This window comes from Hemitrygon akajei, chromosome 27, assembly GCF_048418815.1.
Source record: "Hemitrygon akajei chromosome 27, sHemAka1.3, whole genome shotgun sequence".
In the NCBI taxonomy this organism is placed as follows: domain Eukaryota; kingdom Metazoa; phylum Chordata; class Chondrichthyes; order Myliobatiformes; family Dasyatidae; genus Hemitrygon; species Hemitrygon akajei.
Genome location: NC_133150.1, coordinates 3,224,142 through 3,241,326, shown reverse-complemented (window position 1 = coordinate 3,241,326; position 17,185 = coordinate 3,224,142). Strand labels below are relative to the sequence as shown.

General features: G+C 39.7%; 1 protein-coding gene across 3 annotated transcripts in view; it reads right to left on the bottom strand.

Moving 5' to 3' along the window:
• The window catches only part of LOC140717089 (lysine-specific demethylase 5B-like), a 144,549-nt gene that overhangs the window by 58,322 nt on the left and 69,042 nt on the right, over positions 1-17,185 (bottom strand). For all 3 annotated transcript variants that reach the window (XM_073030277.1, XM_073030275.1, XM_073030276.1), the window contains 3 exons: positions 7,915-8,077; positions 3,708-3,827; positions 3,273-3,467 (listed from right to left, as the gene is read on the bottom strand). In XM_073030277.1, coding sequence (XP_072886378.1) covers positions 3,273-3,467; positions 3,708-3,827; positions 7,915-8,077 — 478 coding nt within the window. The remainder of the gene's footprint in view (positions 1-3,272; positions 3,468-3,707; positions 3,828-7,914; positions 8,078-17,185) is intronic.

The window sequence follows — 17,185 nt, the reverse complement described above, 5'->3', positions numbered from 1 at the left end:
CATCACTGAATCCCCTATAGTTACATCCCGGGGGTGGGGGGGGTTATCATTGACAGGAAACTGAAATGTTCTAGCCATGTAAACCAGAGCAGGTCAAAGGCTAGAAATCTAATGGTGTGTGACACACCTCCTGACTCCATCTACATGGCTCAGGTCAGGAATATGATGGAATTCTCGCCACTCATCTGGATGAGTGCAGCTCCATCAACGCTCAAGAAGCTTGACACCATCCAGTACAAGGCAACCCACTTGATTGGCACCCCTTCCACCAGCATCCACCCTCCACCATCGATGAACAGTTGCAGCAGTGTGTACTATCTACAAGATGCACTGTAACAATGCACTAAAGTTCCTAAGGCAGCACCTTCCAGAACCCCCCCCCCCCCCCATCCCCATCCACTACCATCTAAAGGAACGAGACAACAGCAGATACCTGGGAACACCACCACTTGGAAATCCCCAAGTCACTCACCATTCTGACTTGGAAACATATTGTTCCTTTATTGTCACTGGGTCAAAAATCATGGAATTCCCTCTCTAACAGCACTGTGGGTGTATGTACTCCACAGCAACTGCAGCGCTTCAAGCAGCAGCTCATTACCACCTTCTCAAGGACAACTAGCGATTGGCAATAAATGCTGGTGATGCCCACATCCCAGAAATGAATAAAATAAATATGGTGGCATAATGACATATGTCATTCATGTACATACAATGACAAAGAATGCTTCAAACAATAGATTTACAACATTACTACTCTAGACTTAATATTTATGGAAGAAATTGACATTCCATGTCATTCATTTACTTCAGATGAAGTAAAAACCAACACTTTATAAGCATTGTGAAAAGATGGTTTTGACTTCAATTTGTTCTATCTACAAACTATTTACTATTTAAACAGACTAAATGTGCTATCACAAACATGGAATGACATTTAATGCAGTTTTTTCTCCATCTCCAGAGCTATTCAGTTTTTTCAAATAAATCCATACTATGTAGACCCACCATTAATACTACTTAAAGCAAATGGCAATTTCCAACAAAGTAGGGCACCACAGTGGCGTAGCAGTTAGCACAACGCCTTTACAGTGTAGGACATTCCATTGGTTTGTAGTTCAATTCTGTCACTGTTAGTAAAGAGTTCTTAAGTTCTCCCCGTGAGTTTCCTCTGGGTGCTCCAGTTGTCTCCCACAGTCCAAAGGTCTACCAAAGCACTTAAGAGTATAATGAAAACTAACACAACCATTCGGCAAATTAAGAGTATGACAAAAAGTTTCATTTTAAAACAGTAAAGGGAAGCAGAGGTTGGAATCAGGAGCCCATTACCTAAAATAAGTTAACAGCAGTCATCAAAGCTGCAGCAAATAGAAAAGCAGCAACTGCATGGAATGCACTGAAGATGAAATTGCAAGGACAAAATAGTCAGAAAAAGATGGATTAAACTGCAAAATCAGATTAGGATGAAGTCGTTTGGAGACAGTAAGTCTTGAAGTATGGTATTGTGTAAAAGTCTTAGGCATCCTAGATTTTTATCCAAATTGTTTTAGATGTTTGCTTTTTTGTCTTCTGCATTAGTGTGTCAATGAAAAAGAACAAATTTTAGATTTTCAAACATTTAATATTTTGGAAAATAAATGTTAATGTTTGTATTTCTTTTTTAAAAAGTAGCATTAAGTAACAGACCACTTTTCAAATAAAAACTTGATGACTTGGTAAGTATCTAGCCCAGTGCATGATTAAACAAAGATAACAGACAGGTGCTAATGACCAATGACATAATGAGTTGAATAAATTAAACTGATTAACTGAAACAGAAACAGGCATAGAGGGAATCAAATTGGGCCAAGAAAAAACAAATTAAAAGATGAGGGTGTGACAAATATGGTAGTTTAACCTTCAAATCATTAATTCTTACACCAGGGCAAGAACGAACATAGCCACAAGATACGAGGTGGTCATCCCACACCAGCAAGGCCTCTCCCAAGCAGAAATTTTGAAGCAGACAGAAGTTTCAAGGTGTGTTGTCCAAGCTTTTGTGAAGAAGCATGAGGAAACAGGCAAGTCTGAGTACAAGAAACACAGTGGCTGGCAGTGGAAACTGAGTACAGCAGATAAGAGATAAGTCAAACTGATGTCCCTTCTAAATCAGAATCCAGCATTGTTATCAGCTCTGTTCTCACAGAAACCACTGGAACCCAAGTACACCCCTCTACAGCCCTGAGACAAAGGCCAGAAAGCCATCCTCCAAAGTAGACAAAACCAAGAGACTAACCTACACACAAGAACAGGGGTGCTGAACAATGGCAACAAGTGCTCTGGACTGGAAAGTTAACATTTGAAAATTTTTACTCAAACAGGAGGTTAATTTGACCAGAGAAGAGCTGGAGAGTACTACATGGCTGAGTGTCTACAGCCAACAATAAAGAACTACCAAAGTTCCCTGCAGATTTGGGGCTGCATTTTTACAAATGGAGTTGGTGATCTGGTCAGAATTAATGGAATTGTCAACGCTGAGTACCGGTGGATTTTCATCAGAGAGGTGTCTGATCGATCCCAACTTCATTCTGCAGCAGGACAGTGACCCCAAACACACAGCAAGGTCAGAAAGAACCATATACAGCAAGAACAAAAGAGTTCTGCAACAGATGGTAGAGTCTCCAGCACCCCAATCTTATCATTGAGGCTGTCGGGGATTACCTGGAGAGACGGAAGCAAGTGAGATAACCAAAGTCTGCAGAAGAACTATGGCAAGTTCACCAAAGTGCTTGGAACAACCTACCAGCCGATTTTTCTAATAAAACTGCACTACATTGTACCTGAGAGAATTGATACAGTTCTAAAGACAAAGGGTAGTCTCCCCAAATACTGATTTAATCTTTTTTAATGTTTACTGCTCTTCATAGTAATTTGTTTTTTTATATTTTGATGTTTTTCATTTCATCATTTTTGAAAGCATCTTCTCTTTACAGATTTTTTCTACATGTGCAAAAGGTTTAAGCACAGTACCTTAAACTGGGCAAACAGAATAAATGAGTAATGAAATATATATGAGCAAGTATGTTTTATTATCGAACAGCGCACATTTGAAAGGTTTTAATTATCCCAACAAATTATGACAAATTGGAAAGGGATGTATTTAGCTAAACTTGCAAATGACTGAAACTCATTAGCAGCAAAAAACAAATATTGGTGGAGAATCAGTCCCTTTGATTGAGAATGCTCACAACAGGATTTTTGTATTCCAATTATCTAAATTGTGTGGCACTTACCATATTGCGAACTGCCTCCCTTAATTTCTTCTCCTCATCTATCATAATGATCATATCTTTATAAACAGCAGATGCCAAAACTACATCCAAATCCTTGGACTTGCATGCCATCTTACAAATCATCTCATCGTGAGAGAAAACACAGTAACGGTTCAGAAGACGATAATGTTCCACACACTGACGGCCCATTGGCAGCTGCAAGAGAAACACTCTCAACATGACATTTCTCAAAAGCAACTAAAAATAAACTGCTAAATGTTGGTAAGGGTAACGTCTATGTATATGAAGAATCCAGAAGAATTTATATTCACTGTTGCAATATTGATATTTAAGATTTTACATTCTAATTTTAATCTAAAGAGCTGTGTACTTTCATTCAAGATTGAGACCGATTTGACATTTCACTCATATGCTGACTGAATAAGTGCACCTTACCCAATCCATTGTGCAGAAGTTCACTGCTTCTGCGAAGTTAAACCCTTGATTGAAACCACTGTGATAGGCTCTCGGAAATGTGATGACAAACTCTCCCGCACACTGATTAGTTCGATAAACCTGCATCGAGGAAACAGGATAAACATTAATTTCAACACACCATGGTAAAGGATAAAAGCAAAATTGTTACATACAATCTATACATGAAGGATTTATAACTTTAAGTGTATTTTGTACTCAAGAAGAAAACATTTTCCTGTGTATGTCTTGAAGATCAACGCCCATTCAAGTTTGTAAATAACTATGGTGCCAAAAAAAAATCTAATACTGCTTTTTGCCAAATGCATCAAGAAAACAGTTTGATAATCAGAGATACAACACTTGATGTTGCATTGCTCCTTACAACATTTGGTAAATACAGCACAACTTTGTTAGTACTCAATATTGTTTTAATTACAGGTTAGTATTTAATGTCTTATTGATACTGGTGCTGAAGAATTAAATTAGCCAATGGCTCAGTTATACTTTTAATAAACGATATGTCGACTAAGTCCTTCCTCTCCATTTCCTTATAACTTTTGACATTCATCCTCTTGAAATTCACTGAACAGTAATGGCACGTATGCTCAACTAAGAACCATAAATCAACATCCACTTTGAGGCAGTATTTGAACCATTATATTTTCCTATAATTACTTAATGAAATCTTCCACTTGGAATGCCTTAGCTGATACTTTTTCAGTATGGTAACAGGCCCTTCCAGCCCAATGGGGCTGTGCCACCCAATTACACACATGATCGATTAACCTACTAATCTTTACATCTTTGGAACATGGGAAGAAGCCAGAGCACCCGGAGGAAAGCCATGCGATCACAGGGAGAACATACAAAGATCTGAACCCAGGGTGCTGGCGCTGTAATAGCATTATGCTAATAACATGCTACTGAAAACCTGTATTTCATCATGAATAACTGAACATTTTCTCAATCTTTTTCCTTGGGGGGGGGTAGAAAAATGTTGGTAGCAACAATTTCACGTCATGAAAGGCTGCTGCAGTTATACTGAATACCACTTAGCTCAATTTTCCTAACCCGCTTTGAATTGAAATCCAGTTTTACACCTCATCAAAATTGTAGCCGTGAGCTTGACTTTGATAGATATGAATTTGGCAGGCAGATTTTCAGTAATATTTGCACTGAAGTAATATTTTATGGACGAAGTTCATGGCAGGAGTTAGAGGTAATTCAATGTATTAGTATGTGCACAAGCCTGGCAGCAGAATAACCAACAGTCCATAGCATTAAATGTCAAATAATAATGCTGAGTGTTGGCTATACACCTTTGTTCTATCAAGCTTTGGGAAGAACAAGCAAGGTAGTTTTTTTAGGTGTAAAAAATCTGCAGAAACAAAAGAAAGATCAAAATAAAAAGGTCAATTACAAAGGTCAAAACTAAAAAAAGTGTAGGCAAATTGCAGAGGGGTGGTGAGGAGGTTCACGACAAAGTACCAGCGTCACCCTCAAAAAAGGTTGAAGACAAGTTCAAATAGCCTTATCAAAAGAAATTCAATAGGGTAAGAAAATGCAGAGCACAGTGAACACAGCAGAAAGTACAGAAACATCAAATGTGAAAAGCAGACCAGAACACCAGGTGGACAGAGTTGCAGAACACATGCATACACTAACCTATTTATCTACAGTCCTGAATGGCAACAAAAGGCAAAATGACAACCCCAAGTGATTCATATACAAATCCTGGGTAATTTATTAGAAATAATGCTTTCATAACTGATCATGTCCAGTTTGGATGTAATCAAAACAAGAATTCAATTTGCTTACAGTCTGAAGGCCAGACCTTGGTTATGTTGCTACAATATATTGATCTGTGTAGAACAGTGCTCTGCACAGACATTGTGTACGGCATACAAGTCTGAACATTTAAAAGCAAGAACATCTCTGATGACACAAATTTTGTTACAAGTTGGCAACATTTACAAATATTTGCAATGAAGTGAGGGCTCAAGAATAGATTCAGATTCCTGCTAAAACAGAAATGAGTCAATTTCTATTAAAATACTTAATCCCCAAGCATAAAGAGAGAAGAAAAAGAAAGCTTACTTTTTAAAAAGGAGGGTGACTGAAGAGATTGATTGAACTCTCCAATAGCAACTGAAGCATAGGGTTTAAGAAAGTTTATGTTTTGTGGACAGTGACATCCCTTTCAAATTGAAACTGATCAAATGTCATATATACCAAGTTAAACATTTACTAAATTTTAAATAAACCTCCGATCCAGTTGAATTATAGCATACAAGATTCTAATATTGAAGCAATACATTACAGATAAAAGAAAATACAACTGAAGATCCAAGTGTAAACAGAAGTTCAGTATTCCTGAACTTTGAAATATATTCTTTCTTCTTAGAGCCATCTACATGTCAGATTCCAGATCTACACACCAAATTTACCAATTTCAATCAACTCACTTAAAATGTGGTAATATTGGATACAGAAATAAAAGTAACCAGACATTGCTTGAAAAGGCACTTCAGTGAAAATTACAATACAACTTGTTCAACAAGTCTAGAGGTGTCTTTTCTGTAAGTATATGAAACAGCTTCAAACCAATTCTGGACATAACTATTTTTATTTTAAAAATATAGCATAGAACCCACAAAGGAGTTTTGCTCTCTGCAGGTGATGAGTAAATTAATACCAAGGTGCAACTCTGAATAGTGGGATAAGGAAATCTATTGTTTAAATATCTGAATGATAAATAACATATCTACGGATCTATTTGAACGATTAATATCATGTGTCTATCTTTAATTATTCTAAAACTTCAGATCCAATGTGTTCTAAAGAATATACATCTGTGCAAATGAAAATTTCAGAAAACTATTATGCTAATCTATTAAGTTATGTTCAAAAGGGTTTTCAAGATTCCCTACAAACTACCAAATTTACTTAAGATTTTATCTAAGAAAATTTAAAAAGAAACACAAATTTGGCCTTTTTAAAGCTCTCAGGTTAAATATTTCACTAATTCTAAAGAGACACAGGTAAAATTACAAGCATATTCTATAATTTGACCTGCCATTATTCTGAGGTCAGACTTGCAAAGGTGCTCAGCCTACATTTAGCTGTTTTCTGACTGAACTCAAGTGTCTTCCCTTTAGTGTAATATGGTTTTAAACTGCTTTTGGAAGATTTCTAGACTTACAATTAACAAAACACATGATTCGCCAAACCCTTGAATGAAATAATCAAAAGTAGCTTCTGAGTGAATCAAGATATTCAAATGAAAGTCTTCATACTAAGATTCAAACTTGTGTAGATTATATGAAGACAAGTAAAGCTGTCATAAGAACTGTAATTAAAATTATGACCCCAAGTCTGAAAATTGGCATTAATAAAAGCTGGATCAATCAAAGCGCCAAATAAACTGATTTGGGGCTACAAAAAAGTTATACATTTAGCAAAACAAAGACAGCACAAAGCAAGGCATGACTAGTAATGGATTTATTACTTCTGATTTTAAAATGTTCCTTGACAAGAGAGTTAAGATATACTTACATTTATATAGCCCTATTCATGATCTCTGATTATCAAGTGCTTTGGGACATTTAATTACATATTTTGTGAAGTTCAATAAATACACGAACAATACACCAAGGGTAGCAATTCTTCAGTTAAAAATCAACATGGGTGAATTGAAATCTAAATATTCATTGCCAACAGTAAACTAATGTTAGAATCCAACTTTGAGGCTGAACTATTTTTTTAGGGAAGGGATGAGAAAGCAGAAGGGTGTAGAAAGAGAAGGCTGAGTAAATGCTTTGGTGATGCTATGAAATACTGGATAACATATGAGTGAGCTGACTTTGTCTATAGATGATGTTTGGGAAATGGTGCAGTAAAGATTACCCAAAAGATGTTATCCAATAGATATGGGTATGTTGTGTACTGCAAGTCAAATATTACAATGGGCACATTACTTCTCTTAACTGTACATCAGTTATCAAATACCATGACTACATAGAAATGTGCTCTTTCAATAAAGTTTCCTCTCTAATTCCTATCCCAAGCAAGGTCAGTCAACCTTTTTTGGCAAAGCTGTGCTTCCATTGGTGTATCTCTAGCAATTCTGTGTGTAAAATATATACAATCAGGATCTCAGGGCTGCATGGAGATCTGCAATACGTACTGGCACTCCGTGAGCCATCAGTGTGTTAGGATTCATGATGGTGACCAGCTGATGCAGAAGGTCAGGCTGGGATTCAAACAGCTCAGGCGCCAGTTTCTTCATGACACTCTCCAGCTGTTCTGCCACGCATGCTGGTGCTCCATACCATGTCTTAGGTTCTCCCCTAATTAGTTTTAAAAGAAAATTGACATCCATGAACTTAAGATTATAAAACACTATCATTTATGGAAAACTGATTAAATATAAATAAAGTATTAGGAGTATTGTCTTAAATGACAGGTAGCAAGTTTACAAGATCAATCATTAAATACGTATTTACATACAATGTTAACACTATTTGTTGCCTGATGGGTACAAAATCTGGCTTCTGATTATATAAATAAAATATTCTGCTGAGATAGTAGACCCTACAGAAGAAAACAATTGATAGGGCAATGATTCAGAACCCACTAACAGCACACTTCTGAAATAAGAATATAGAATAGATATTGGCAGATAAAAGCTAAATTATTTGCAAATAGCAAAAGACATTCAGCTATTCTATCAAACTAGAAAGTCTGCATTTTTTTTAAACCCACACTACTATCTCACCCACAATCACGTGTACTTAATTTTGGGAGTTTTAAGTGCTTCTGAAAAATTGACCATTAGTTGAGAATAGTTTTGTACATTTTCATTTATAAATGTACCAATGTTACAATACAGTCTAATTTACTATTTACCCATGCATTCTCAAAACAATACTAATCTAAGGAAATAATGTAGACATTCATGTTTCTACCACAAGATATTTTAGAGATTATCAAAATCAGATTTATTATCACCAGCATGTGTCGTGAAATTTGTTAACTTAGCAGCAGCAGTTCAATGCAATATATAAGAAAAAACAAAATAATAAGTAAATCAATTACAGCATACGTATATTGAAAAAATTATGAATCTTCAATGGATGTTCTCTCAAAATTAAATCTAATCCAACACTACACCTCAAAAAAATTGCTTCCCATTGCTGAAAACAAGTTTACTTAACAAGTTTAAGTTTATTTTATATATTAAAACCTGTCTTTTGGCAACACAGTTGAATTGGCACCGGAGGCTTCATGCAGGTCTGAGAGCAAGAGGTTTTAAAAAGCAGCTTTTTGTGAAATTTCAGCTTTTCCCCCTGCAGCAGCTTAGCTGTAATTCATTAGCAATAATTCATTAGCAATGGGAAAAAAAGTAAGAGATGAGCAGAGTGGCCATTGTGTGCACGGACCGGTGTTAAGAATGAGGAAGATTTGGCAAGAACAGGCTTGGGCGTAGTACATATCTGGTAAGTTGTTTCTTCTTTTATCTGCAAGTGCATAGTTAGAGCAGTGAAAATGGCTCCAGGGCTGTGTTGCATACTTTGTGTGAGATCTGGGAATTCTGAGAGACCTCAAACCTCTAGGATAGCCACATCTGTACTAGATGCACTGAAGTGCAGCTCCACAAAGCAAGTATCAAGGAACTGGAGCTGCAATTCAATTATCTTCGGCACATACTAGAAACAAGATGCAGTAGATTGGAGCTAGAGGCAGGTAGTCAACCTTAAGTTGCAGGAAACAGGTAAATGAGTGACTGTCAGGAAAGGGAAGGCAAAGAGTACAGAGTACACCAGTGACCATTCCCCTCAATACCGTTGTGGGGGACAACTTACTGGGGGGAGGGAGTGGACAGCTGGACGGCCACAGTGACCAGGCATTGTCTGGGGCTGTGGCTCAGAAGGCTGGAGGTGGCGGGGGGTGGGGGGGGGGGGTGGGAAGATGACTGCAGTAGTAATATGAGATTCCACAGTTAACAAGGTACATAAGATAGAGCAGGAGTTCCCCATTACTTAATGGTAGGAGTCCATAGCATTAAAAAGGTTGGGAACCTCTGCAATACAGGTGGGACATTTTCTCCTAGATGACAGGGTCAGGGATATCTTGGAACAAATCCACGACATTCTAAAAAGGGGGAGGATGAACAGCCAGAAGTGTTGATACATAGTGGCACCAATGACAGAAGTAGGAAAGGCGAGAAGGTCCTGAAAAGTGAATTTAGGGATCTAGGTAAGAGCTAGGACCTCCAGGGTAGTAATCTCTGGATTGTTGCCTGTGCCACGTGCCAGTGCAAGCATGAATGGCATAATTTGGCAAACAGATGCATGACTGAGAAGCTGGTGCAGGGGGTAGGGTTTCAGATCTCTGGATATATTGGGTATTTTCTGGGGAAGATATGACCTGTACAAAATGGACTGAGAACCTGAGAGGGACCAATATCCTTGCTGGCAAATTTTGGGTAGGGCTTAAACTAATTTGGCAGGGAGATAGGAACTGGAATGACAGGGCTGAGGATAGGGCTGTGGGTTTACAAGCAGAGGCAATGCATAGTGAGACTGTCAGGAAGGACAGGCAGATGGGACAAAATTGCAGTCAGTGGAATGAGCTACAGTGTATGGGGAGAAAAAAATCAAAGGGCGATGAATACAGGAGTGAAGTAATGTGTTATATTTGAATGCCTGCAGTATATGGAATAAGATGATCTTGTAGCGCAGTTAAAGATTGGCAGGTATGACATTGTGGGCATCACTGAATCATTGCAGAAAGAAGATCACAGTTGGGGTCTTAATATCCAAGGATAGACATTGTGTTGAAAGGTCAGACAGGTAGGCAGAGGGGGGTGGCATGGCTCTGTTGGCAAAAGTGAAATCTAATCATTAGAAAAAGGTAACGTGGGATTGGAAGATGTAGAAGCATTCTGGGTAGAGGAAAGAAACTGCAAGGGTAAAAAGACCTAGTGGAATTTATCTTCAGGCCTCTGAGCAGTAGTCAGGATGTGGGCTACAAATGCCAACAGGTGATAGAAAAAATATGTCAAAGAGGCATAGTCATGCGGGATTTCAATATTCAATATGCAAGTAGATTGGGAAAAATCAGGTTGGTGTTGGATCCCAAGAGAATTTGTACAATGCCTACAGGATGGATTTTTAAAGCAGCTTGTGTTTGACCCACTTGGGGGGGGTGAAGAGGAGGGGTGATCAGCTATTCTGGACTGGGTGTTGTGTAATGAACTGGATATGATTCACAGAGCTTGAGGTAATGGAAGCCTTCGGAAACAGCAATCATAATATGATAGAATTCACCCCGCAATTTGAGGGGGAGAAGCTAAAGTCAGATTTATCAATACTAAAGTGATGTAAAGGGAATTAGAGCCATGAGAGAGCTGGCCAAAATTAATTGGAGGGATGCCAGCAGAGCAGCAATGGCTGGGGTTTCTAGGAGCAACTTAGAAGGTGCAGGATAGATACATCATAGTAGTATTCTAAAGGCAGGATGACGCAACAGTGGCTGACAAGGGAAGTCAAAGCCAACAAAAGCAAAAGAGGGCACATAATAGAGCATAAAACACTGGGAGGTTAAAGGATTAGGAAACTTTTCAAAACCAGAGGATACCAAAAGTTTTTCCACATACATAAAGAGTGAAGAAGAGTAGATATTGGACCACTGGAGTAAGATGCTAGAGAAGCAGTGAAGGGGGACAAGGAAATGGCAGACAAACTGAATATTTTGCATCAGTATTCACTGTGAAAGACATCAGCAGTATGCCGGAGGGGACAGAAGTGAATACAGTTGCTATTACTACAGAGAAGTTGCTTGGGAAACCGAAAGGCCTGAAGGTAGACAAGTCATCTGGACCAGATTTGCTACACCCCAGGGTTCTGAAAGAGGTAGCTGAAGAAATGTGGAAGCATCAGTAATGATCTTTCAAGAATCACTAGATTCTGGAATGGTTCTGGAGGACTGGAAAATTGCAAATGTCAATCCACTCTTCAGGAAGGGAGGGAGGCAGAACAAAGGAAATTACAAGAGTTAGCCTGACCTCAGTGGTTGGGAAGAGTTGATAATTAAGCATGTGGTTTTGGGGTACTTGGAGGCAACATGATAAAGTAGGGCAAAGTCAGAAAGATTTCATTAAGGAAAATCCTGGCTGACAAATCTATTGGAAATCTTTAAGGTAACAACAAGCAGAATAGACAAATGAGAATTGGTGAATGTTGTGTACTTGGATCTTCAAAAGGCTCTTGACAAGGTGCCCCATATGAGGTTGCTTAACAAGAGCCCATGGTATAACACGTAAGATACAACATGGATAGCCGGCTGGTGTAGTGGTATCAGCACTGGACTTTGAAGTGAATGGTCTTCAGTTTGAATCCGGCTGGCTCCTTGCACACTTTCCATCCATGCTGGGTTGAGCACCGAGCTAGTTTGCGGAAACAGCAAAAAAATTTCGCCACAATGGGCCACGGGGTGTGAAAAGGAACAATAAAGCATTAACTGATAGGTAGAAGGCAAAGAGTGGGAAGAAAGGGGGTCTTAACCTTTTCTGATCAGCTGCCAGTGACTAGTATACTGCAGAGTCAGTGCTGGGACTACTTTCTTTTACGTTGTACATCAATAATTTAGAATTGACAGAATAGATGATTTTGTGGCCAAATTTGCGGACAACAGACAGGTGGAAGAGCAAGTCATATTCAGGAATCAGGGTGTCTGCAGAAAGACTTAGAATGGGCAAACTGGCGAACAGAATAGTGTCTGATCATACACAGGAGGAATAAAAGCACAAACAATTCAAAAAACTGAAGGGAGAAAATTCAGGAAAAATTGAAGATACAAAGGGATTGGGAGGCCTCGTGCAGGATTCCCTAAAAGTTAATTTGCAGGTTGAGTCAGTGGTGAGGAAACCAAATACAATGTTAGCATTCATTTTGAGAAGAATATAAAAGTAATAATGTAATGCTGATGCTTTGTAGGGCATGATGTGGCCTCACTTAGAGTATTGAGAGCAGGTTTGGGCCTCTTACTTGAGGAGGGATGTGCTGACATTTAAGAGAGTTCAGAGGAGGTTCACGACAATGATTCCAGGAATGAAAAGCTCATCTTATGAGGAGCGGTTGAAGGCTCTGGGCATTTCCTAGCTGCAATTTAGATGAATGAGTGGCAGATCTCATTGAATATTGAAAGGCCTTTATAGAGTGGATGTGGAGAAGATGTTTCCTATAGCGAGGGAGGGTACGGGCAGAAGACCCAGCCTCAGAATAGAGGAATGTCCATTTAGAACACAGATGGAGGAATTTCTTTAACTAGAGGTTAGTGAATCTGTGGAATTCATTGCCAGAGTCCAGATCATTGGATGTATTTAAAGCAGAGGTTGATAGATTTATAATTAGCTAGGGCATGAAAGGTTACAGGAAAAAGGCAGGAGAATGGAGTTGAGGGGGAAATAGATTAGCCATGATGAAATGGTGGATCAGACTTAAACGGCCCAATTCTGATCTGATGTCTTATGGTCGAATTTTACCTGAAAGACTAAATAACTTTACAGCCACAAATAACCATCCTTAGAAACATTTACACAAATTGCAACATTCTATACACAAAACTTTCAAAATGAGGAAACATTTCCACATAAATAATGGCTCCAGCTTGCCATGTTTGTTAAGCCCTTGCCACAAATTTCAGTCCTTATCTAAAGTCTTCAATAGACAAATCCACGTAACTTTTAGCCCAAACTGCCCAATTAATAGCATATATTTTTATTTGCCAAGCTTTCTTTGAGATGTGGTCATCACTAAGAAAGCAAGTTTTTTTTTTGGTGAGTTGATGACTTTAATAGAAAATAACAAATAGTAGTAGCAGGAGCAGATCATACAGCTTCTTGTGCCTGCTGGGTCATTTGACAAGATTGTAGTTCACCTTTAATCTTTGTGTCATTTCCCTGAACTAACACCATTTCACTTGTGATCATAATGCTATTAGTTTCAAGGTAATTACAGAAAGCGACAGGTCTGGTCCACAGGTTAAGATTCTAAATTGGAGAAAGGCCAATTTTGATGGCATCAGAAAGGATCTAACAAGTGTGGACTGGGACAGTGGTGCAAACTGAAAGTGAGTTTAAAGCTTGTATGCTCCTGTCACAAAAAGCAAGGAAAACAGGTTTAGGCAACCTTGGTTTTCCAGAGATATTGAGGCTCTGGTTTAAGAGATGTATAGCAGGTATAGATAGGCAGGAAAAAATAAGGTGCTTATGGAGTCCAAGAAATCTAAGAGGACACTTAAATCAGGACAGCTAAAAGAAAGACAACCATAGAACATAGAACCATAGAACATTACAACACAGAAACAGGCCTTTTGGCCCTTCCTGGCTGTGCCGAATGATTTTTCTGCCTAGTCCCACTGACCTGCACCTGGACCATGCCCCTCCATACACCTCTCATCCATATACCTGTCCAAGTTTTTCTTAAATATTAAAAGTGAACCCGCATTTACCACTTCATCTGGCAACTCATTCCACACTCACTCTGTGTGAAGATGCCCCCCCCCCCATGTTCCCTTTAAACTTTTCCCCCTTCACCCTTAACCCATGTCCTGTGATTTTTTTTCTCCAATAGCCTCAGTGGAAAAGCCTGCTTGCATTCACTCCATCTATACCCATCATAATTTTATATACCTCTATCAAATCTCCCCTCATTCTTCGAAACTCCAGGGAATAAAGTCCTAACATATTCAACCTTCCTCTGTAACTCAAGTTTCTCAAGTCCCGGCAACATCCTTCTAAACCTTCTCTGCACTCTTTCAACTTTATTAATATCCTTCCTGTAATTCAGTGACCAAAAATGCACACAATACTCCAAATTCGACCTCACCAATGCCTTATACAACCTCACTATAACATTCCAACTCTTATACCCTATACTTTGATTTATAAATGCCAATGTACCAAAAGCTCTCTTTACACCCACTTATGACGCCACTTTTAGGGAATTTTGTATCTGTATTCCTAGATCCTTCTGTTCTACTGCACTCCTCAGTGTCCTACCATTTACCTTGTATGTTCTACCTTGGATTTTCCTTTCAAAGTGCAATACCTCACACTTGTCTGTATTAAACTCCACCTGCCATTTTTCAGCCCATTTTTCCAGCTGGTGCAAATCCCTCTGCAAGCTTTGAAAACCTTCCTCACTGTCCACTATACCTCCAATCTTTGTATCATCAGCAAATTTGCTGAACAAGTTGAAGGAGAGAGAATCCCATGGGCTTTTATAGATATATTAAGAGCAAAAGGATAGCAAGACCCCTGGAAGATCAGTGCTAATCTAGGCATGGAGCCAAGAGACTGGATTTGCATCTGTATTTACTCGGGAGACGGGCACAGAGTCTATAGATGTGAGGCAAAGCAGCAGCAAGGTCATGACTCTATACAGATTAGTGGAAGTGTTTGGTATCTTGAGGCAAATTAGGATAGATAAATCCCCAAGGCCTGACAAGGTGTTCCCTCGGACCTTGTGGAAGGCAAGTTCAGAAATTGCAAACATCTTTAGCCACAGGTGAGGTGCTGGAGAATAGCTAATGTTGTTCCAACAACAACACACACAAAATGCTGGTGGAACACAGCAGGCCAGGCAGCATCTATAGGGAGAAGCGCTGTCGACGTTTCGGGCCGAGACCCTTCATCAGGACTAACCAAATGGAAAGATGGTAAGAGATTTGAAAGTAGTGGGGGGAGGGGGAAATGCGAAATGATAGGAGAAGACCGGAGGGGGTGGGATGAAGCTGAGAGCTGGAAATGTGATTGGCGAAAGTGATACAGAGCTGGAGAAGGGAAAGGATCATGGGACGGGAGGCCTCAGGAGAAAGGGGGGGGAGCGGAAGCACCAGAGGGAGATGGAGAACAGGCAAACAACTAAATATGTCAGGGATGGGGTAAGAAGGGGAGGAGGGGCATTAACGGAAGTTAGAGAAGTCAATGTTCATGCCATCAGGTTGGAGGCTACCCAGCTGGTATATAAGATGTTGTTCCTCCAACCTGAGTTTGGATTCATTTTGACACCTACGCTCGGTCCGCCAGAAAAAGCAGGATCTCCCAGTGGCCACATATTTTAATTCCACGTCCCATTCCCATTCTGATATCCATGGCCTCCTCTATTGTCAAAATGAATCCAAACTCAGGTTGGAGGAACAACACCTTATATACCGGCTGGGTAGCCTCCAATCTGATGGCATGGACACTGACCTCTCTAACTTCCGTTAATGCCCCTCCTCCCCTTCTTACCCCATCCCTGACATATTTAGTTGTTTGCCTGTTCTCCATCTCCCTCTGGTGCTTCCCCCCCACTCCTTTCTTTCTCCTGAGGCCTCCCGTCCCATGATCCTTTCCCTTCTCCATCTCTGTATCACTTTCGCCAATCACCTTTCCAGCTCTCAGCTTCATCCCACCCCCTCCGGTCTTCTCCTATCATTTTGCATTTCCCCCTCCCCCCACTACTTTCAAATCTCTTACCATCTTTCCTTTCGGTTAGTCCTGACGAAGGGTCTCGGCCTGAAACGTCGACAGCGCTTCTCCCTATAGATGCTGCCAGGCCTGCTGTGTTCCACCAGCATTTTGTGCGTGTTGTTGTTTGAATTTCCAGCATCTGCAGATTTCCTCGTGTTAGCTAATGTTGTTCCATTGTTTAAGAAAGGCTCTAAGAATAAGCCAGAAAGTTATAGGCCTTCATAAGTCAATGTACTGAGAACAGGAGTTGGGATGATATGTTGAGAAGGTAGACAACATTGGTGGGTGCTAATTTGGAATATTGTGTCCAGCTTTGGTCATCAACCCATAGGAAAGATGTGAATAAGGTTGAAAGAGTGTAGAGAAAATTTACAAGGATGTTGCCAGGACTTCAGGACCTGAGTTACAAGGAAAGATTGAGTAGGTTATGACTATTCCCTAGAGCATAGGAGAATGAGGGAAGATTTAATAAAGGTACACAAAATTAGGAGGGCTATAAATAGGGCAAATGCAAGCAGGTTTTTTCTACTGACGTTGAGAGAGACTACAACTGAAGATCATGTGTTAAAGGGGAAAGGTGAAATGTTTAACGGAACGTGGGGGGGAACCTTTTTACTCAGAAGGTGGTGTGGGTGGAACGAGCTGCTAGCGGAAGTGGTGGACGTGGATTGGATTTCAACATTTAAGAGAAATTTGAATAGGCACATGGGAGGGGTATGGGGGTATATAGTCTGGGTACAGGTGGAGGAACTAGGCAGATTTAATGGTTTTACACGGACTGGTTGGGCCAAAGGGCCTGTTCCTGAGCTGTAGTGTTCTATGATCTAAAATACCAAAAATATCCAAAAGTCCAATCATACATAGTCTTGGATATATTCAACTGTATTTCCACAGCCCTCTTAGGTACAGGATTCCCCAGAATCACCAACTCCCAGTG